This window comes from Nerophis lumbriciformis, linkage group LG29 (assembly GCF_033978685.3).
Source record: "Nerophis lumbriciformis linkage group LG29, RoL_Nlum_v2.1, whole genome shotgun sequence".
In the NCBI taxonomy this organism is placed as follows: domain Eukaryota; kingdom Metazoa; phylum Chordata; class Actinopteri; order Syngnathiformes; family Syngnathidae; genus Nerophis; species Nerophis lumbriciformis.
The window spans coordinates 31,089,629-31,109,993 of record NC_084576.2 but is presented as its reverse complement, the minus strand read 5'-3'; the positions used below and the strand labels follow the sequence as shown (position 1 = coordinate 31,109,993).

General features: G+C 41.0%; 1 protein-coding gene across 11 annotated transcripts in view; it reads right to left on the bottom strand.

Annotated features, from left to right (window-relative positions):
- The window catches only part of syne1b (spectrin repeat containing, nuclear envelope 1b), a 469,384-nt gene that overhangs the window by 224,804 nt on the left and 224,215 nt on the right, over positions 1-20,365 (bottom strand). For all 11 annotated transcript variants that reach the window (XM_072911924.1, XM_072911927.1, XM_061924513.1 and 8 more), the window contains 7 exons: positions 14,839-15,009; positions 14,431-14,757; positions 9,304-9,456; positions 9,085-9,252; positions 4,241-4,417; positions 4,033-4,179; positions 3,844-3,969 (listed from right to left, as the gene is read on the bottom strand). In XM_072911924.1, the coding sequence (XP_072768025.1) occupies positions 3,844-3,969; positions 4,033-4,179; positions 4,241-4,417; positions 9,085-9,252; positions 9,304-9,456; positions 14,431-14,757; positions 14,839-15,009 (1,269 nt within the window). The remainder of the gene's footprint in view (positions 1-3,843; positions 3,970-4,032; positions 4,180-4,240; positions 4,418-9,084; positions 9,253-9,303; positions 9,457-14,430; positions 14,758-14,838; positions 15,010-20,365) is intronic.

Sequence of the window (20,365 nt, the reverse complement as noted above, 5' to 3'; positions counted from 1 at the left end):
CAATGGTCATGTGGTGACATCAATTATGGTATTTTGAGAGGTAATCATTGAAGTCAGACATCACTGAAGGCCTAGGTGGGAAACGCTCGGCCCGCCACTGATTTATATATATATATATATATATACTAGAGATGCGCGGATAGGCAATTATTTCATCCGCAACCGCATCACAAAAGTCGTCATCCATCCGCCATCCATCCGAACCAACATTTTATCAAAACCACACCCGCCCGCCATCCGCCCGTTGTTATATACAGTGTTGGGTTAGTTACTGAAAACCAGTAACTGGTTACCGTTACTAGTTACTTTATTTCAAAAGTAACTCAGTTACTAACTCAGTTACTTACACCAAAAAGTAATGCGTTACTGTGAAAAGTAACTATTTAGTTACTTCTTTTTTTTCTCCTTTTTTTTTTAAGGCTCTCATTAATGCCCTTTTAGCCTTCATTTCAGTACTGTTATTGCACTGGAGAATAATACAATGTGTTGATCAACTTGACATGCATTTGCATCACTCAACTCTGCTAAGCAATGTGGTCTACATACAACACACAAAGACAAAGACACAACTTACATTTAACTAAAATGTTCTTTTCTTTGTGCTCGACAAAAGAAAAGTAGTGACAATGTCTCCATGTTAAGAAACTCGACTTCTGGCTTCACCATGATGTCTTGTTAGTTGTTATGAGAGTAGCGTATGTGTGTGTGTGTGTGGCCCTTTAAGATATGACAGCATGTGAGGTGAGTGACGTCAGTGAGTGAGTGGGCGAGAGAGGTGAGCGAGCGGCAACAGTGAGTGCGTGCAGGTGCTCTAGCTTGGTGGATGGCTGCGTGTAAGACACCAATAAAGTCGCAAAGTTGCAACAAACCGCCGGCCTCGTCATTCACCCTCAAGTCCGGAGCTGTAAAGACCCACTGCCGGGTAAAATGAAGGGTGTTAGCCCCGAAGTACATAGGCCCTGGAGGAACGTCTCTGCTGCGCTCCGCTCCTCGGTCGAGGAAAGCACGCCTTTTCTTTTCCTTGTGAGACAGAAGGACGACACTTCTTCTGTTTCTAGCCGATACTACATTAAAAAATAACGCAAAATAACGCAGTGACGCATCATGTAGTAACGGTAACTGAGTTACTGAATCTAAAAAATAACGCGTTAGATTACTTTGTTACTTTGTAACGCGTTAGTCCCAACACTGGTTATATATCTAATATAGACGATGCAAGGCATTAGTGAGGTTAGAAAGCTTTTGCCTGTTAAAGAAAGGAGACTGATCCAGTGCAGCAGAGACATTCAATGCGTGCCACGCATTAATATCTCTTGGCCACGCATTAGTGGCCAAGAGATATTAATGCGTGATAATATTATTGATCATTATTATAGTATTATTGTCATTTCCATTAAGAAAGTGTTGACTATTGTTGCCAATGCCCTCAGATCAGGAGTGCGTTCCTCACACTTTGTGTGCGCAGTTGCAGCAAGCAGAACGAGGCTTTTAAGAAGTTAAAAAAAGGTTTTAGAAAGACTAGGCCTATATTTTCGTTAGGTAAAAAAAAAGTTCTGAATTTATTTCAATGAATATTAACGTTATAATGCTCAAATAGGGACGAGGGCGGGGTGCACAGTGAAACAGTGAACAATTTCGCGACAAAGATGAACCTTTATTGATTGATCTGCAGCCATGACAAAATATCAGACAATCTCCATTGTCAACGACAGGCAGGGAAATATAGATAAACACATAGCCTATGTTCTAGGCATAGGCTCATACGTTTTTAAGTTGAAATAAAAAAATAAATAAAAAATGTGCCTCATAAGCCTTAGGCTGTCAATCACGCGCACAAACTTAAATTATACAATAACATATGTATGTCATCCCTATTTAAACAAAAATAAATTAAATAAATAATAATAATAAATTACCTGCAACTTATTGGCCAAGGCAAATAGCTGAAGGGGGGAAATCAAACCCATCAGACTGCACTTTATCATCAAACTTGAATTATAATGAAAATAGACAAACAAAGCAGGCTAAATATCCTTACATTGTCGCCAATCGGAGATGCGCTACACTTGAAAGTGAGGCCAAATAATTATTCACACATAGTAGTATATCTCCAATAGAGAAAAAACACAATAAACAACGCAATTGCCTTAATTCCTTTGCATTGTAGTGCGCCCAAACAACACGTAACCATCAAAATTATTTAGCTGACCGAACTCAATATAGGTTAGACATGGGCTTATTTGGTATAGCCTATAGGTAACGTAGACTAATTCCTTTAACATATCCAACCGTATGTCTACTTACTTTTTTTTTTTGTTAGCACTATGCAGGAATAAAATGGCATCTACAGTGCCAGGATTCAGGCGAGAGCGCCTGGCCTCTAAAATGCGCCCTGCTGCGCTGAAGGAGCGCTCACTTGCGCCACTTGTTGCTGGGACGCGGTGCCATCTTTTTCTTTTTTTTCTTCTTCTTCTGTTGTGTTGTGTTGTGCTGCAGTGCCTGATGAATAATTGACTTTTTCAAAGAGTGCTGCTCGTTTTTCGTATGTGGTGGTTCAGTGGTAGAATTCTCGCCTGGGTTCGATTCCCGGCCAATGCACCAAATTGTTGCGTTTTGGACCAGTTGTTCCTCCCAGGGAATTCAAGTCACAATTCGCTCCCAAGCTCTTTACGACACTTAAAGGTGAGTTGAAAAACCACCAGAGACATCCATCCATCCCATCCATCTTCTTCCGCTTATCCGAGGTCGGGTCGCGGGGGCAGCAGCCTAAGCAGGGAAGCCCAGACTTCCCTCTCCCCAGCCACTTCGTCCAGTTCCTCCCGGGGGATCCCGAGGCGTTCCCAGGCCAGCCGGGAGACATAGTCTTCCCAACGTGTCCTGGGTCTTCCCCGTGGCCTCCTACCGGTCGGACGTGCCCGAAACACCTCCCGAGGGAGGCGTTCGGGTGGCATCCTGACCAGATGCCCGAACCACCTCATCTGGCTCCTCTCGATGTGGAGGAGCAGCGGCTTTACTTTGAGCTCCCCCCGGATGACAGAGCTTCTCACCCTATCTCTAAGGGAGAGCCCCGCCACCCGGCGGAGGAAACTCATTTCGGCCGCTTGTACCCGTGATCTTGTCCTTTCGGTCATGGCCCAAAGCTCATGACCATAGGTGAGGATGGGAACGTAGATCGACCGGTAAATCGAGAGCTTTGCCTTCCGGCTCAGCTCCTTCTTCACCACAACGGATCGATACAGTGTCCGCATTACTGAAGACGCCGCACCGATCCGCCTGTCGATCTCACGATCCACTCTTCCCTCACTCGTGAACAAGACTCCACCAGAGACAGAATAGGTATTTTGTTGTATATTTTCAAAGCTTTGCAAATATACTTTTTGAGACCAGTCTAACCATAGAACATTCTATTGCGCCGCCCAAAATGGTCTGTCCCCCCCGAAACACCCTCTCCCCCCTTAAGTCCCTGGCAGTCCTCTGTCTCTAGCCAAAACAAATGCTAGTCAAAACACATTCCAAAGAACTCAAGGTTAACACACACAGTTTACTTGCAGAGAAACAGAAAGAGAATAAATGGAAAACACGAGCTGTTTTCAAATATGACTATGAAAGAAAATAAGTAACACTAAAATTCGGATATATGTAAATATCTGCCTCCGACAGTAACAATATTTAACTATGTATATATATATTTCCGAATTGGTTCAACCGCAACCCGCCCGCATCTATTTAAAATCTATTTTTACCCGCCCGACCCGCGGTTTATCCGCGGCCTCCGCGGTTGTGTCTGCAAACCGCGCATCTCTAATATATACCGTATTTATAATACCTTACATATATACTTACAGTTAACTTGACCTTCTGAACTTCTGCCGCAGTCACTCTCACTGCATCATCAGACAGGTCGCACACTGAACACACCAGGTCTAAGTAGGTGCTGGCCTGCTCCTGAAGGGCCCGGAAGTGCTTCACCTGTTACCATCGGATTTGTCAGAAACTAACAGCAAATACGATCTGTTACAATATCACCAGCACCTGTTTTAGCGCATCCTGCAGACCAGATGGTCCATGATGGTTTAGGCGGAGTTCCTCCTGGACCGTGGCAAGCCACGTCTGGCACTGCTGGAGAGTGTCCTGATGGTTGACGTGTTTCTGCAACTCTCGGTCCAGACTTTGGTGCACCTGTCGACCGTATTGTATTGAAATCTTTGGTTGCTCCAGTTCTGGACATCTTTTAACTCACCCGCTGGGCAGTGCTGCATATGGCCGAGTAGCTGTCTCTAGTTCCCTGCTGGTGAACCTGCACCTGTTGGCTGATCTTAGCCTGGACTTGGTCGGTGCAGCTGGCAACCAGATCTTCTCCTTTCTGCTTCAAGCTTGTGAGACGTTCTTCAAAACCTGCAATCTCCTCCATTATGGCCTAAAAACAATCAAAGAGATGAATACAGTATATAAAGTCTTACAGTTTACATACACTTGTAAAGAACATCATGTCATGGCTGTCTTGAGTTCCCAATCATTTCTACAACTCTTTTTTTTTTGTGATAGAGTGATTGGAGCACATACTTGTTGGTCACAAAAAACATTCATGAAGTTTGCTTCTCTCCCCTCTCTGACGGACATCTACACCTCCCGCTGCCTCAACAGAGCCAGTGCCATCATCAAGGACAGCACCCACCCTGGCTCTGACCTGTTCCACCTGTTCCTGCCCTCTGGGAAGCGCTACAGGTGCATTAAAACCAAAACAAACAGGCTAAAGAACAGCTTCTTCCCCAGGGCCATAACCACCCTGAACGGACTTCCCCATTGTCCCTCATAACTGCCTTCTCTTCGGTGCAATAACCCATTCCACCAACCACCATGCTTGCCAACCTTGAGACCTCCGATTTCGGGAGGTGGGAGGTGGGGGGTGGGGGCGTGGTCTGGGTGGGGCGGGGCGTGGTTGGGGGCGTGGTTAAGAGGGGAGGAGTATATTGACAGCTAGAATTCACCAAGTCAAGTATTTCATACTGTCGGAGGCAGATATTTACATATATCCGAATTTAAGTACTACTTCTTTCATTTCTTAGTCATATTTGAAAACAGCTCGTGTTTTCCATTTATTCTCTTGATGCTCTGTCAGCAAGTATACTATGTGTGATAACCTTGAGTTCTTTGGAATGTGTTTAGACTAGCATTTGTTTGGTCTACAGAGATGGGAGGAGAGATCCCTCCTCCCTGTCCTCCCGATCCCACAGTGGTGGGATCGGGAGGACAGACCATTTTGGGAGGCGCAATAGAATGTTCTAGGGTTAGACTGGTCTCAATCAAAATGTATATTGGCAAAGCTTTGAGAATATACAACAAAATACCTATTCTGTCTCTGGTGGTTTTTCAACTCAGCTTTAAGTGTCGGAAAGAACTTGGGAGCGAATTGTGACTTGAATTCCCTGGGAGGAACAACTGGTCCAAAACGCAACAATACATATATATATATACATATATATATCTATATATATATATATATACATACATATATATATATATATATATATATATATATATATATATATATATATATATATATATATATATATATATATATATATATATATACATACATATATATATATATATATATATATATATATATATATATATATATATATATATATATATATATATGTATATATATGTATAGATATCTACATACTGAAAATATGCAAACAAAACTGTGTTTAGATAATTGATACTTCAAACTTGCATAAATAAATATTAAGGAATATAACATAACTTGGCTTCTGAGAGCTTCAAAATGTAATGAATAAAATGCTAAAGTTGTTGATAAACAAGCAAGTATTTTAATAATTAAATATGGTCATTTTAAATGAATTATTATGATCATTTAAAATTAATGATTTCAAATATGTTTATTTTAATGTATAATTCTATGGCTGGATGTAATAAGGAGTCAGAAAAAATACAAATAAAAATACAATTAATTTTGATGTTTTTAGCAAAATATAGTAAAAATGTATTTTTTAATTTTTATTTTTTTAAATTAATAAATATATTTAATTTTAGGTAAGACAATTTATCTCTAGTCTGGATGATTTAGTTCTTGTCACCCCTGTTGTCATAAAGAAGAGGCTGTCCTCACTCAGGTCCACATGGAGCTGGAGGGGGCGTGGCCTCCAGCTCCGGCTGAAAATCGGGAGATTTTCGGGAGAATATTTGTCCCGGGAGGTTTTCGGGAGAGGCGCTGAATTTCGGGAGTCTCCCGGAAAATTCGGGAGGGTTGGCAAGTATGCCAACCACCCTGTTTTTTTCATGTATATATTCATTTCACCCACTGTATAGAGTGTACAGGGTCACATTTGTGGGCCACACCTTTCCTTGCACTTCTATATTTTTTATATATTTACACATTGTTTTTCTAGCATGCACACATCGCACTGTATGGAATGGCCTCAATCTCGTTACCCTGCGTAATGACAATAAAGCTGATTCTGATTCTGATTCTTATGAATTTATTATGGGTCTACTGAAAATGTGAGGGTCAAAAGTATACATACAGCAATGTTAATATTTGCTTACATGTCCCTTGGCAAGTTTACCTGCAATAAGGAACTTTTGGTAGCCATCATATTGACAAAGATAAAAAAAATAAAAACAATATTAAAAAAGTGTCAGAAAAATTGTATTTACATTATCAAAAAACTTTCCGTTCTGAGTTCCCAATGAACAGACTGTCTTTGTTTCACCAAGCAAAGGCTTGGAAAATTCCATTGTGTACGAAAGGGTTATCAGATGAAACAAAAATTGAGCTGTTTGGCCACAATACCCAGCAATATGTTTGGAGGAGAAAAGGTGAGGCTTCTAATCCCAGGAACACCATACCTACCGTCAAGCATGGTGACGGTAGTGATATGCTCTGGGGCCTGTTTTGCTGCCAATATGGAACTAGTTCTTTACAGAGAGTAAATGGGACAATGAAAAAGGAGGATTACCTTCAAATTCTTCAGGACAAGCTAAAATCATCAGCCCTGAGGTTGGGTCTTGGGCGCAGTTGGGTGTTCCAACAGGACAATGACCCCAAACACACGTCAAAAGTGGTAAAGGAATGGCTAAATCAGGCTAGAATGAAGGCTTCAGAATGGCCTTCCCAAAGTGTGGACAATGCTGAAGAAACAAGTCCATGTCAGAAAAGCAACACATTTAGCTGAACTGCAGCAATTTTGTGGTAAAAAATTCAAGCAGAAGCTTGTGGATGGCTACCAAAAGCGCCTTATTGCAGGTAAACTTGCCAAGGGACATGTAAGCAAATATTAACATTGCTGTATGTATACTTTTGACCCTCACATTTTCAGTAGAGCCATAATAAATTCATAAAAGAAGCACACTTTATGAATGTTTTTTGTGACCAACAAGTATGTGCTCCAATCAAATAAGAGTTGTAGAAATGATTGTAAAGTCAAGACAGCCATGACATGATGTTCTTTACAAGTGCATACCTGCCAACTTTTGAAATCAGAAAAACCTAGTAGCCAGGGTCCAGGGGCCGCAGGCCCCGGTAGGTCCAGGACAAAGTCCTGGTGGAGGGTTCAGGGCTTCGCCCCCCGACGCAAAATGATTATTAGCATTCAGACAGGTTAAAATGTTGCTAAAACCATCACTTTTCTATCAGTCACAGTGACTTTTCAAAACTAAAATATTACAGCAAAAATCATATGGGTTGATTGACATGTTTATTCTGTAAGCTAACTTCAATAGTTTGAAATTATTTTGACAGTTAATGCCAGTTATCCTGTCAACCTTTCACAAGACTTCAATTTATTAATTGAAAGTATAAACACTTTTTACAGTAAACAAATGGTAAAACAGTACTAAACAATTCCATTAAAAAAAAAAAATTGGTGTCATTATTAACTTTCTGTCCAAGCTTGTATAATCTACTGCCTTGTTCAATTGTAAAAAATATTCTGTGCCTAAAATTCACATTTTTATCACAATTATCATACTGTAAACATGGTAAGCTAACTTCATTAAAATTAATAGTCCTGTCAATAGCATGGAATTACAATTCAAATGTAGTTTTTTTTGTAAGCCTTTCAAAAGAATTCAAAATATGAAAAATGAATGAAAATTAATTGAAGCCATCAGACACTTGAAAAGTGGCACATCACATCTCTAATGTAATCATTTGAACTTTTCAACAGAAATAGCACCGCAAAAATATTAAGGACATACTTCTGTATTTTGGTAGTTATGCTGTCAACATTTAACAAGATTTCTTCAACTTGGACTTGAAAGCATAAATAGTATAAACACTTTTAACAGTATGTCGTGCTGTGAAATACAGCCGACAGGATTGCGCACCAAACACGAAGCAAGGCCAAAGCGCATGCATGGTGCAGGAGAACAAAGGACTTCTTTCATTTAAGGTTTGTGATAAACCATCAAACTCATTCGTTAAAAGGACTCTATAGTAATATAAAGCGAATTTTTCTGGACATTATCATGCAAGAAAAGTTTATTTTTGGGACCGCGATCACCGCGTAATGATTTTTAAAGGTTGCATTACAAACATTTAACTGTCCCATGTGATCAGCCAGTGCGATTGGAAGTCCATGCTCAATTATTGCCTCCGTAAATAAAACTTCGGCATTTATCACATCCAAAGAATCTGTTTGGGCGACGAAAAACGTTGAAAGTTTTCCACTTGTATCGCTAGCAACGGCATTAGACTTGTGTTTTTTTGTCCCAACGTGGTCTTTTACATCGCTAATTCCTCCGTGTCCGATCGAAAAATCTTGTCTGCACAAGGTGCAATTCGCGTAGTTTTCACCCTTTTTTTTTTTTTTTTAAATTAATGAAAAACCGTATTTTTTATCACTGCAACCGTAACCCGGAATAGGTTGATGAAAACCGTACGAATTACGGGAAAACCGGAGTGGTTGGCAGATATGCAAGTGTATGTACACTTTTGACCGGGACTGTATGAGGCCAAGACTATTACAAGTTGTTATACAGTAGCTGACACATTTTTGGATGGGTCGCCTGTCGAATCATAACCTAATTACGAAGAAAAGAGCGAGATCGTGTCACCTTGTGGCGTGCAAGTTGCTGGGTGGCCATCTCCATGCTGCTGGTCTGCATGGATCTGGAGGTGACGAGCCGACTGGACATGTGCAGGAGCCATTTTTCCGCCTCCTGCAGTTCACCGTTGTAGTCTTCGTGCTCCTTCACCCACTCCAGCAGGTTCTGGACCTGCGTCTGAAACACCAGGACGTGATACTTTCCCTGGCTTTGCAAAGCGAGCCCTACCTTAGCCAGCGAGCAGAGCTCCAGGAAGTCAGCCTGCAGTGTGTCCATGTTGTCTCGGATGATGGGGTCGTGGACTGTGTCCAGCAGGGCTTCACCTTTCTCCAGCACTGACTTCACAGCTGACTGGTGCGACTGCACCACCTGCTGGATGGTCTGCAAAGGGCACACACAAAGTTTTGTCACTGGCCCCGCTGTCTTTAAAGGGGAACATTATCACAATTTCAGAATGGTTAAAACCATTAAAAATCAGTTCCCAGTGGCTTATTATATTTTTCGAAGTTTTTTTCTAAATTTTACCCATCACGCAATATCCCTAAAAAAAGCTTCAAAGTGCCTGATTTTAACCATCGTTATATACACCCGTCCATTTTCCTGTGACGTCACATAGTGATGCCAACACAAACAAACATGGCGCATAGAACAGCAAGCTGTAGCGACATTAGCTCGGATTCAGACTCGGATTCAACAGATTACGCATGTATTGAAACGGATGGTTGTAGTGCGGAGGCAGGTAGCGAAAACGAAATTGAAGAAGAAACTGAAGCTATTGAGCCATATCGGTTTGAACCGTATGCAAGCGAAACCGACGAAAACGACACGACAGCCAGCGACACGGGAGAAAGCGAGGACGAATTCGGCGATCGCCTTCTAACCAACGATTGGTATGTGTTTGTTTGGCATTAAAGGAAACTAACAACTATGAACTAGGTTTACAGCAGAGGTGTGGACTCGAGTCACATGACTTGGACTCGAGTCAGACTCGAGTCATGAATTTGATGACTTTAGACTCGACTTGACAAAATGTAAAAAGACTTGCAACTCGACTTAGACTTTAACATCAATGACTTGTGACTTCACTTGGACTTGAGCCTTTTGAAATGACATGACTTGACATGACTTGCTACTTTCCCCAAAACCCAAAGATGAAAAAGTTATTCGGGAGCGCTCCGTATTTTTCATTGTGTACTTGTCTATCAGCGTTGCGTGTGTCAGCTGGTGTGCTCTCAGTACAACAGCCAATCAAATTAGATCTACTTTGTTTTCATCACACAGCATTCATCCAATCAAATTGCAGGAAGAAGACATGTCCAAACCACACGCCAGTGAACAAAAAATGATACCTAAAATAATTTTGTTTGGGTATAAAAATTACGAGGTGGTCAACACAAAACGGTTTGCAGTATGCAACACATGCGGTTCGAAAATGACTGATGGAGAGGCAACAACTTCCAACTTCGTCCGGCATTTGAAGTTGCACAAAGAAGGGTAAGTTTTGAATGTAAGATAACGTTTATTGGCTAAGTAACGTGACTTTTATTTGCTGTGTAGTTAAATCAGTGAGGCTGTAAACTCACTGCTAACGTTATAACGTTATTGCAAACACGGGAATCTGTTGCAGTTCACTACCTTATTCATACTTTTTGTTCAGTGATTTTTTTTAAGCAGGGTTACGTTAGTCAATATATCACACGTAACGTTAGACGGCGGTCAGCAGCACCGCGTATTTTAGCCACCTAAAAAAAGACAAAAATAATCAAATAAAGGTCAGTTAAAATGTATACTATATTATGAATATGTGTACCGTTTTAGCTAGCTTTCTGACATACTGTTGGTTGTTTACCTCAGTGGTCCCCAACCACCGGGCCGCGGCCCGCTACTGGTCCGTGGATCGATTGGTATCGGGCCGCACAAGAAATAAAAATTTTTTTTTTCTTTTTTTAATTAAATCAACATAAAAAACACAAGATACACTTACAAGTAGTGCACCAACCCAAAACAACTCTCTCCCCCCTTTTGTTCTGGGCATTGAACATGAAGACTCTTCCTTCACTGTTCCGAGTGGCCATGAGAGTCTTGGCAGTGCCTGCCTCCAGTGCTCCAGTGGAGCCAGTTTTCAGCCATGGTGGCATCATACTACGCCCCCATCGTGCACAAATGACTGACAGACTCTTGGCTAATTTGGTCTTTTGCAAATGCAATGCAGCATAGGGCCCTGACATATAAAAAGTACAACTTTTTTGTTATGTTCACGTATATGTCATGTTTTTTCAAAGTTAACACTTTTGTACAAATAAGTACATTTCCACTTTATTTTTCAATGTGTTTGTTCTGTAAAGGAATGAGTTAATGTTTAAAATGACTGGTTAATAGTGCTATTATAAAGTGCAATGTCAGCACAATTTTCTTTCCTGCAATTTCAAATGCACTTGTTTTAATAAATAAATACAGCGTTTGAAAAGCATACACAATCTGTGTTAATATATTAGTCTGTGGTTAAAAGGACTTGAAAGGACTCGAAACTCAAAATGCAGGACTTAGGACTTGACTTGAGACTTTCCAGTCTTGACTTTGGACTTGACTCGGGGCTTGCCTGTCTTGACTCGGGACTTGACTCGGACTTGAGGGCAAAGACTTGAGACTTACTTGTGACTTGCAAAACAATGACTTGGTCCCACCTCTGGTTTACAGCATATGAAATACATTTGGCAACAACATGCACTTTGAGAGTGCAGACAGCCCAATTTTCATCAATTAATATATTCTGTAGACATACCCTCATGTCAGCAGGCCAGGGAAGCTAGGGTCGATATTCTTCTCTTGATCATCTTCGGGACGGTGTGAGCCAAGACATCCAGGGGGTTTAGCTCGCTCGTCTGCGGGAACAAACTGCCGCCATTGCTTGCCGTGCTACCGAGGTCCTTTGTCCCTGAATTGCTCACACAGTCCGGCAGATTCAATGGGGGTCTGGCGGCAGATTTCTTTGACTTTATGGTTGGAAATGCATCTGCTTTGAGTGTCGCAGGATATCCACACATTCTTGCCATCTCTGTCGTAGCATAGCTTTCGTCGGTAAAGTGTGCGGAACAAACGTCCGATTTCTTGCCACTTTGGCGTCTTTGGGCCACTGGTGCAACTTGAATCCGTCCCCGTTGGTGTTGTTACACCCTCCGACAACACACCGACGAGGCATGATGTCTCCAAGGTACGGAAAACAGTCGAAAAAAAACGGAAAATAACAGAGCTGATTTGACTCGGTGTTTGAGAAAATGGCGGATCGCTCCGAGAGCGAATAATAGAAAGGCGTTTAATTCGCCAAAATTCACCCATTTCGAGTTCGGAAATCGGTTAAAAAAATATATGGTCTTTTTTTCTGCAACATCAAGGTATATATTGACGCTTACATAGGTCTGGTGATAATGTTCCCCTTTAAAAAAAATAATGCACTCTGTGACTTCAATAATAAATATGGCAGTGCCATGTTGGCATTTTTTTTCCATAACTTGAGTTGATTTATTTTGGAAAACCTTGTTACATTGTTTAATGCAATCAGCGGGGCATCACAACAAAATTAGGCATAATAATGTCGTTAATTCCACGACTGTATATGTCGTATCGGTTGATATCGGAATCGGTAGTAAGAGTTGGACAATATCGGAATATCGGTAAAAAAGCCATTATCGGACATCTCTAATTAGGGCCCGCATGGCCCATTGTATAAGGACTCCCTTATGCAATGGGACCTATTGAATTTGTAAGGTTTTATTCATTTTCTTTATTATTATTCTTCCGCACTTTGCAGCTTTGCGCTGTAATTTGACCCCCTTAACATACTTCAAAACTCACCAAATTGAACACACACATCAGGACTTCCAAAAATTGCCTTTTAATAAAAAAACCGAACCTCAAAAATCAAAATTGCGCTCTAGCGCCACCTAGGAAGAAAACTGCCTCTAACTCCCAGTAGGAATGTCATAGAGACATGAAACAAAAACCTCTATGTAGGTCTCACTTAGACCTACTTTTCATTTATTAATTTCCTCAGGCAAAAATCTACAGGAAGTTGGCAATTCCCCCTTCAAGACAAAAAAGTACTAAAAACAGTCACTTTTGCCTCTTTGAGCTGTAATTTGACCCCCTTAACATGCTTCAAAACTCACCAAACTGAACACACACATCAGGACTGGCTAAAATTGCGATCTAAAAAAACAAACCTAACCCCAAATCTAAAAATTGCGCTCTACTGCAATTTTTTAATAAAACGCAAAAAAAACTGCTCCTCGGAAGAAAAAAATGACAAAACTGCCTGTAACTCCCACTGGGAAAGTCGGAGAGACATGAAACAAAAACCTCTAGATTGACAACCCCCAGCAAAAATCTACAGGAAGTTTGCTATTCCCCCTTCAAAACAATTTTTTTGTAAAAACCGGTCACCTTCCTTCAAAAACTATCTCCTCTGAGCGCGTTTGTCGTTTCGGCTTCAAACTAACACAGGAGAGAGATTGAACCCTTGTGATTACAACGACGGAAGCGCTTTTTTTCTAACTGCTCCGGTTTTGATTTTATGAGCCTTCAAAGAACCGCTGCGCTGATGCTGCTGTTTTTTTAAGATGGCTGCTTAAAAGCAGGAAGCACCAACGTGCCCACACAATGCAGACAAGGTAGGTACACTAGACAAAAGTATTGGGACACTTCAGACTAAAAGTAGACAAAAGTATTGGGACACTTATGACTATCACTGGACAAAAGTATTGGGACACTTAAGCCGAAAACTGGACAAAAGTATTGGGACACTTGGGACTAAAACTTGACAAAAGTATTGGGACACTTACGACTAAAAGTAGACAACAGTATTGGGAAACTTAGGACTACCACTGGACAAAAGTATTGGGACACTTACACTGGACAAAAGTATTGGGACACTTGGGACTAAAACTTGACAAAAGTATTGGGACACTTAGGACTAGCACCTGCCAAATACGCGGGCCCGACCAATGCTGCTTGCAGCTTTAATGATATATAATGTAGGAACCACAATATTAATAACAGAAAGAAACAACCCTTTTGTGTGAATGAAAAAATGGGGGAGGGAGGTTTTTTGGGTTGGTGTACTAATTGTAAGTGTATCTTGTGTTTTTTATATTGATTTAATAAAAATAAAAATAAAAATAAAAAAACGATACCGATAATAAAAAAAACGATATCGATAATTTACGATATTACATCTTAAAGTATTTAATCTAGACATCGCTAGTATTTATTATGGTATTATTGCCTATTATTTTGTTGGACTCATTATTGAAAAAAATAATAAAATTGACCAGTTTTAGCAGACGCGACGTCAGTCACCTTGTACTTTGCAAGCTGGGCTTTCTTCTGGTAAAGTTCCGCTTTGGGCTCCACGCTGGACGCCAACAGGTTCTTGGTTTCCACCACCCACTGGGCTTGAGCCTTGTACTTATCCACAAAGTCTTTGGAGAGCGAGATGCACTTCTCCAGAGAGCTCTGCTCCAAGCGGAGGGCCGTGACCAGGTCCTCCAGCTGGGCCACCTGGCTGTCCACCTCCTCCTTCAGCTGCTGCGCTTCGGCTTCCTCCAGGAAGACCAGGGCTCGCTCGCTCTTCTCTCTCACCATTTTCAGGTTGGCGTGACCCAACTCCAAGTCCGCCTGCAGAGTCTGCGCACAAAACTCTCATCTTTTCTCTCGACTCCCCAAGAAAGCTGACCAATGAAAAGTGAGGAGAATCTACACCAGTACCTCGATCTTCTTCATCTTTCTTTCCATGGCAAAGCGGTCCACGGTGTCGTTGCCTGTAGCCACGGAGCGGAGGCTGTTCTGAGCGGTGCCGAGCCAGTCAGAGAAGGTGCTGGAGACACTCTGGGTCTCCTCAATGCAGGACACCTCCTCCTGCAACTGTTTGATGGTCTCCTGCAAGCATGAGAAGGTTGAAAGTCATGCACTGCAAAAAGTCAGTGTTCACTATTCAAAAACAAGGGAAAATTAAAGCTGCGAGCAGCAATGGACAGGACCGACTTTGACGGCACATAAAATCCAAACCGGAGCAGTCATTAAAACTCTTTGGTCAACTTTTAATCAGAAGGGTTCAATCTCTCTCCTATGCTAGTTTGAGGCCGACACGACAAACGCGCTCTGAGGAGGTAATGTTTGAAAAAAGGCGACCGGTTTTTACAAAACTTTTGTTTTGAAGGGGGAATTGCAAACTTCCTGTTGATTTTTTGCTGGGGGTTGTCAATCTATGAAATGTAGGTCTAAGTGAGACCATATAGGTTTTTGTTTCATGTCTCTAAGACATTGCTACCGGAAGTTACAGGCAGTTTTGTCTGTTTTCTTCCTTGGAGCAGTTGTGTCTGTGTTTTCTTCCTAGGGGGCACTAGAGCGCAATTTTGAGTTTTGGGGTTGGGTTTTTTATTAGATCGCAATTTTTGCCAGTCCTGATGTGTGTGTCCAGTTTGGTGACTTTTGAAGCATGTTAAGGGGGTCAAATTACAGCTCAAAGAGGCAAAAGTGACTGTTTTTACAAAACTTTTGTTGATTTGAAGGGGGAATTGCCAACTTCCTGTTGATTTTTGCTGAAGGATGTTAATGTATGAAATCTAGGTCTAAGTCAGACCTACATAGAGGTTTTTCTCTACGACATTCCTACCGGAAGTTACACGCAGTTTTGTCTGTGTTTTTTCCTAGGGGGCGCTAGAGCGCAATTTTGAGTTTTTTTTTTTTTTTTTTTATTAGATGGCAATTTTCGCCATTTCTGATGCGTGTGTCAAATATGGTGAGTTTTGAAGCATGTTAAGGGGGTCAAATTACAGCTCAAAGAGGCGGCGGAATAATAATAATAATAATAAAACCTTACAATTACAATAGGGTCCTCTGTCCCAAAGGGACATTGCGGTCCCTAAAAATACAAAATTAGGGGTATTTTATTTGAACTAATTCGGCTTGTCAAGACTTTCCAAAACAAGTAAAATTAGCTAACCTCAATGAACCCAAAAATAGCTTAAAATAAGTATATTCGCACTAATAACAAGTGCACTTTTCTTGGTAGAAAAAACAAATATGAGACCTTTTTTCTCAATATGTTGAAAAATATTCTTAAATTAAGTAAATGCGAAGATAAGACGACAGCACGCAGACGAAGCAGAGACAAGGCGGAATCACCAGGCCCCCCCAGCACATTCCGTCACGTATTGTGCGTACTGGAGCTGCTTTGCATGACATGTGTGACCACTCCTTTTAGAGGCGGCCTCAGTGATGTAACCAGGGACCTCCCAAATAAATAGAGGAGCACGTGGGACTGCTACCTAAGAGCGTAGGTTGGTTTTGTAACTAAGAGTACAGCCCAAAAGGTCTCTCCTCATTGAGCTAAATTTAACTTTGTCTCTGCATGATTCCTTGCTTCTTGTCTGTTTAATAGATGTCATCAGTGTTTGAACCTGACAATGACACAAAAAACTGACTATGAGAAACCTTGGAGAGGACTGCAGATGTGGGTGACCCCCCACCTCCCATGCAATGGACGTCGAGTGGGTCTAGCATAAAATTGTGAAAGTCCAGTCCATAGTGGATCTAACATAATAGTGAGAGTCCAGTCCATAGTGGATCTAACATAATAGTGTGAGAGTCCAGTCCATAGTGGATCTAACATAATAGTGAGAATCCAGTCCATAGGGGATCTAACATAATATTGTGAGAGTCCAGTCCATAGTGGATCTAACATAATAGTGAGAGTCCAGTCCATAGTGGATCTAACATAATAGTGAGAGTCCAGTCCATAGTGGATCTAACATAATAGTGTGAGAGTCCAGTCCATAGTGGATCTAACATAATAGTGTGAGAGTCCAGTCCATAGTGGATCTAACATAATAGTGAGAGTCCAGTCCATAGTGGATCTAACATAATAGTGTGAGAGTCCAGTCCATAGTGGATCTAACATAATATTGTGAGAGTCCAGTCCATAGTGGATCTAACATAATAGTGTGAGAGTCCAGTCCATAGTGGATCTAACATAATAGTGGGAGAGTCCAGTCCATAGTGGATCTAACATAATAGTGGGAGAGTCCAGTCCATAGTGGATCTAACATAATAGTGGGAGAGTCCAGTCCATAGTGGATCTAACATAATAGTGGGAGAGTCCAGTCCATAGTGGATCTAACATAATAGTGAGAGTCCAGTCCATAGTGGATCTAACATAATAGTGAGAGTCCAGTCCATAGTGCCATTATCTTGACACTGCAAAAACTGAAATCTAAGTAAGATGAAATATGTCAAATAAGGGTGATATTTGCTTATTTTCTGTCTGATAAGATAATTCTTCTCACTAAGCAGATTTTATGTTAGAGTGTTTTACTTGTTTTAAGGGTTTTGGTCCTAAATGATCTCAGTAAGATATTACAGCTTGTTGCTGAGATGTGATGACCTATATTGAGTAAAACATGCTTGAAACTAGAATATCAAGTGTTGCAAAGCTGTGTCATCAACACTCACAAGTATAAAACTACTTTTTTAAAGTCATCATTTCTTATTTTAAGCAAGAAAAAAAAAATCATGACTTTGACACAATTGTGTCTCATAATTAAAACAGATGACAGCCAAATGGACTTTGCTGTTTTATTTTCAATGGAACAAGAGAAAAGATGTCCTCATATAGTAGTACAGTTGGCACAGTACAGTAAACTGACTATTTAAACATTTAACATTTCTAACAATTTTGAACAGAAATAGTTCATGCTGTCATGTCTGTGTGATCATGTTTTGTTTTAGTCATGTTCGGTTTTGTTTTTGGACTTTTTGTGCACTTTTGTTTTGTTTTGTCACCATAGCAACCATTAGTTTTCACCTGTCACGTCACGCACCTGTTTCACGTTTTGAGTCACACACCTGCTTTCACTAATCATGTCTGTAGTATTTAAGTTCATTGTTTTCAGTTTGTCGTTCTGACGACATCCCACAATTATGCTCTACACACTCCTCATCCTCTTAGATCATGCTTCATGTCCCATGCCAAAGTAAGTTTTTGTTCCATGTTTATAGTCTTTTTGGTTTCATAGTTTGTTCTCCGCCATTGTGCGCGCCTTTTGTTTACTTATTTTTGTTTTAGTAATTATAAAATACATTATGTACTTACATTCCCCGTCTCGCCCGAGCCAACTTTCCGTTGCATCCCGGAAAAGCAAACACCCAGGACCAAGTCTTGACACATGCACATTCAGATGAATTCTTAAAAATTACAATTAAACATTTTTTGGCCGGGGGCCGGGCTGTATATATGCGCACTAATTGACTGAAAGAACACGCACTTGGCGTGATGATGTCATGTTATCCATGGAAAAATGCCATTTCAAACAATATGATTTGCCTGAGTGGCTAGGAGACCCCGAGAGTAACAAGCGCTTGCCTTGTTGCCTTTCCATTAAGAACAATAAACTAGTTTTTAGTATAAGTTTGCTGGTTTCAAGAAATGTAATGCCGAGCGCATATCATTATGTCAAGATAATGGCACTTACTTCATTTAAGAATATTTTTCTACATATTGAGCAAAAAGGTCTCATATTTGTTTTTTCTACCAAGAAAAGTGCACTTGTTATTAGTGAGAATATACTTACCGTATTTTCCGCACTATTAGCCGCACCTAAAAACCACAAATTTACTCAAAAGCTGACAGTGCGGCTTATAACCCGGTGCGCTTTATATATGGATTAATATTAAGATTCATTTTCATAAAGTTTCGGTCTCGCAACTACGGTAAACAGCCGCCATCTTTTTTCCCCGTAGAAGAGGAAGTGCTTCTTCTTCTACGCAAGCAACCGCCAAGGTAAGCACCCGCCCCCATAGAACAGGAAGCGCTTCTTCTTCTACTGTAAGCAACCACCCGCCCCCATAGAACAGGAAGCGCTTCTTCTTCTACTGTAAGCAACCACCCGCCCCGGTAGAAGAAGAAGAAGCGCTGATATTACGTTTCATTTCCTTTGTGTGTTTACATCTGTAAAGACCACAAAATGGCTCCTACTAAGCGACAGGTTTCCGGTTCATGAAAAGACGCAATCTCTCCATCCGCACACGGACTACTAATTCACAGCAACTGCCTAAAGACTTTCAAGAAAAGCTGGCTACTTTCCGTGCATATTGTAAAAACAAGATAGCTGAAAAAAAGATCCGGCCAGAGAACATTATCAACATGGACGAGGTTCCACTGACTTTTGATATTCCTGTGAACCGCACTGTGGATACAACGGGAGCACGTACGGTGAATATTCGCACCACAGGGAATGAGAAGTCATCCTTCACTGTGGTTCTAGCTTGCCATGCTAATGGCCAGAAACTTCCACCCATGGTGATATTCAAAAGGAAGACCTTGCCAAAAGAGACCTTTCCAGCCGGCGTCATCATAAAAGCTAACTCGAAGGGATGGATGGATGAAGAAAAGATGAGCGAGTGGTTAAGGTAAGTTTACGCGAAGAGGCCGGGTGGCTTTTTTCACGCAGCTCCGTCCATGTTGATATACGACTCCATGCGCGCCCACATCACGCTGGTTTTTAATATATTATTAAAGTTTGACTGACCTATCTGACTGTTTTTTTGACATTCCCTTTAGCGCAGTTAGATGCGGCTTATAACACGGGGCGGCTTATAGGTGGACAAAGTTTTGAAATATGCCGTTCATTGAAGGCGCGGCTTATAACCCAGGGCGGCTTATGGTGCGGAAAATACGGTATTTGAAGGTATTTTGGGATTCATTGAAGTTAGCTAATTTTACTTGTTTTGGAAAGTCTTGACAAGCCAAATGTTCTTGTTCTATTGGCAGATCATTTTTGCTTAGTTCAAATAAAATACGCCTAATTTTAAAAAAAAAAATTCTTGTTTTTGAACACTGACTTTTTGCAGTGTAGCACAACATCAGAGGTCCCCAGGCTGGTCCACCTACAGCCAGAAGCTAAATTGTTTTGGGGGGCCACGTTTCCTAAAAGATAAGGACAGAGGTGGCCGGACTTCTCCCTTCACTATTAGTCTTATTTTGGTCAGCGCTTTTTAAGGACCTTCTGCAAAAAAAGTTAGCTTATTTGACTTGTTTAGGAAAGTCTTGACAAGCCACATTTTCTTGTTCTATTGGCAGATAATTTTGCTTAGTTCAAATAAAATACCACTAATTTTTAGGGCCCGCATGGCCCATTGCAAAAGGACTCCCAAAGGGAGTCCTTATGCAATGGGACATAAGGACCTATTGAATTTGTAAGGTTTTATTAGGGCCCGCATGGCCCATTGCATAAGG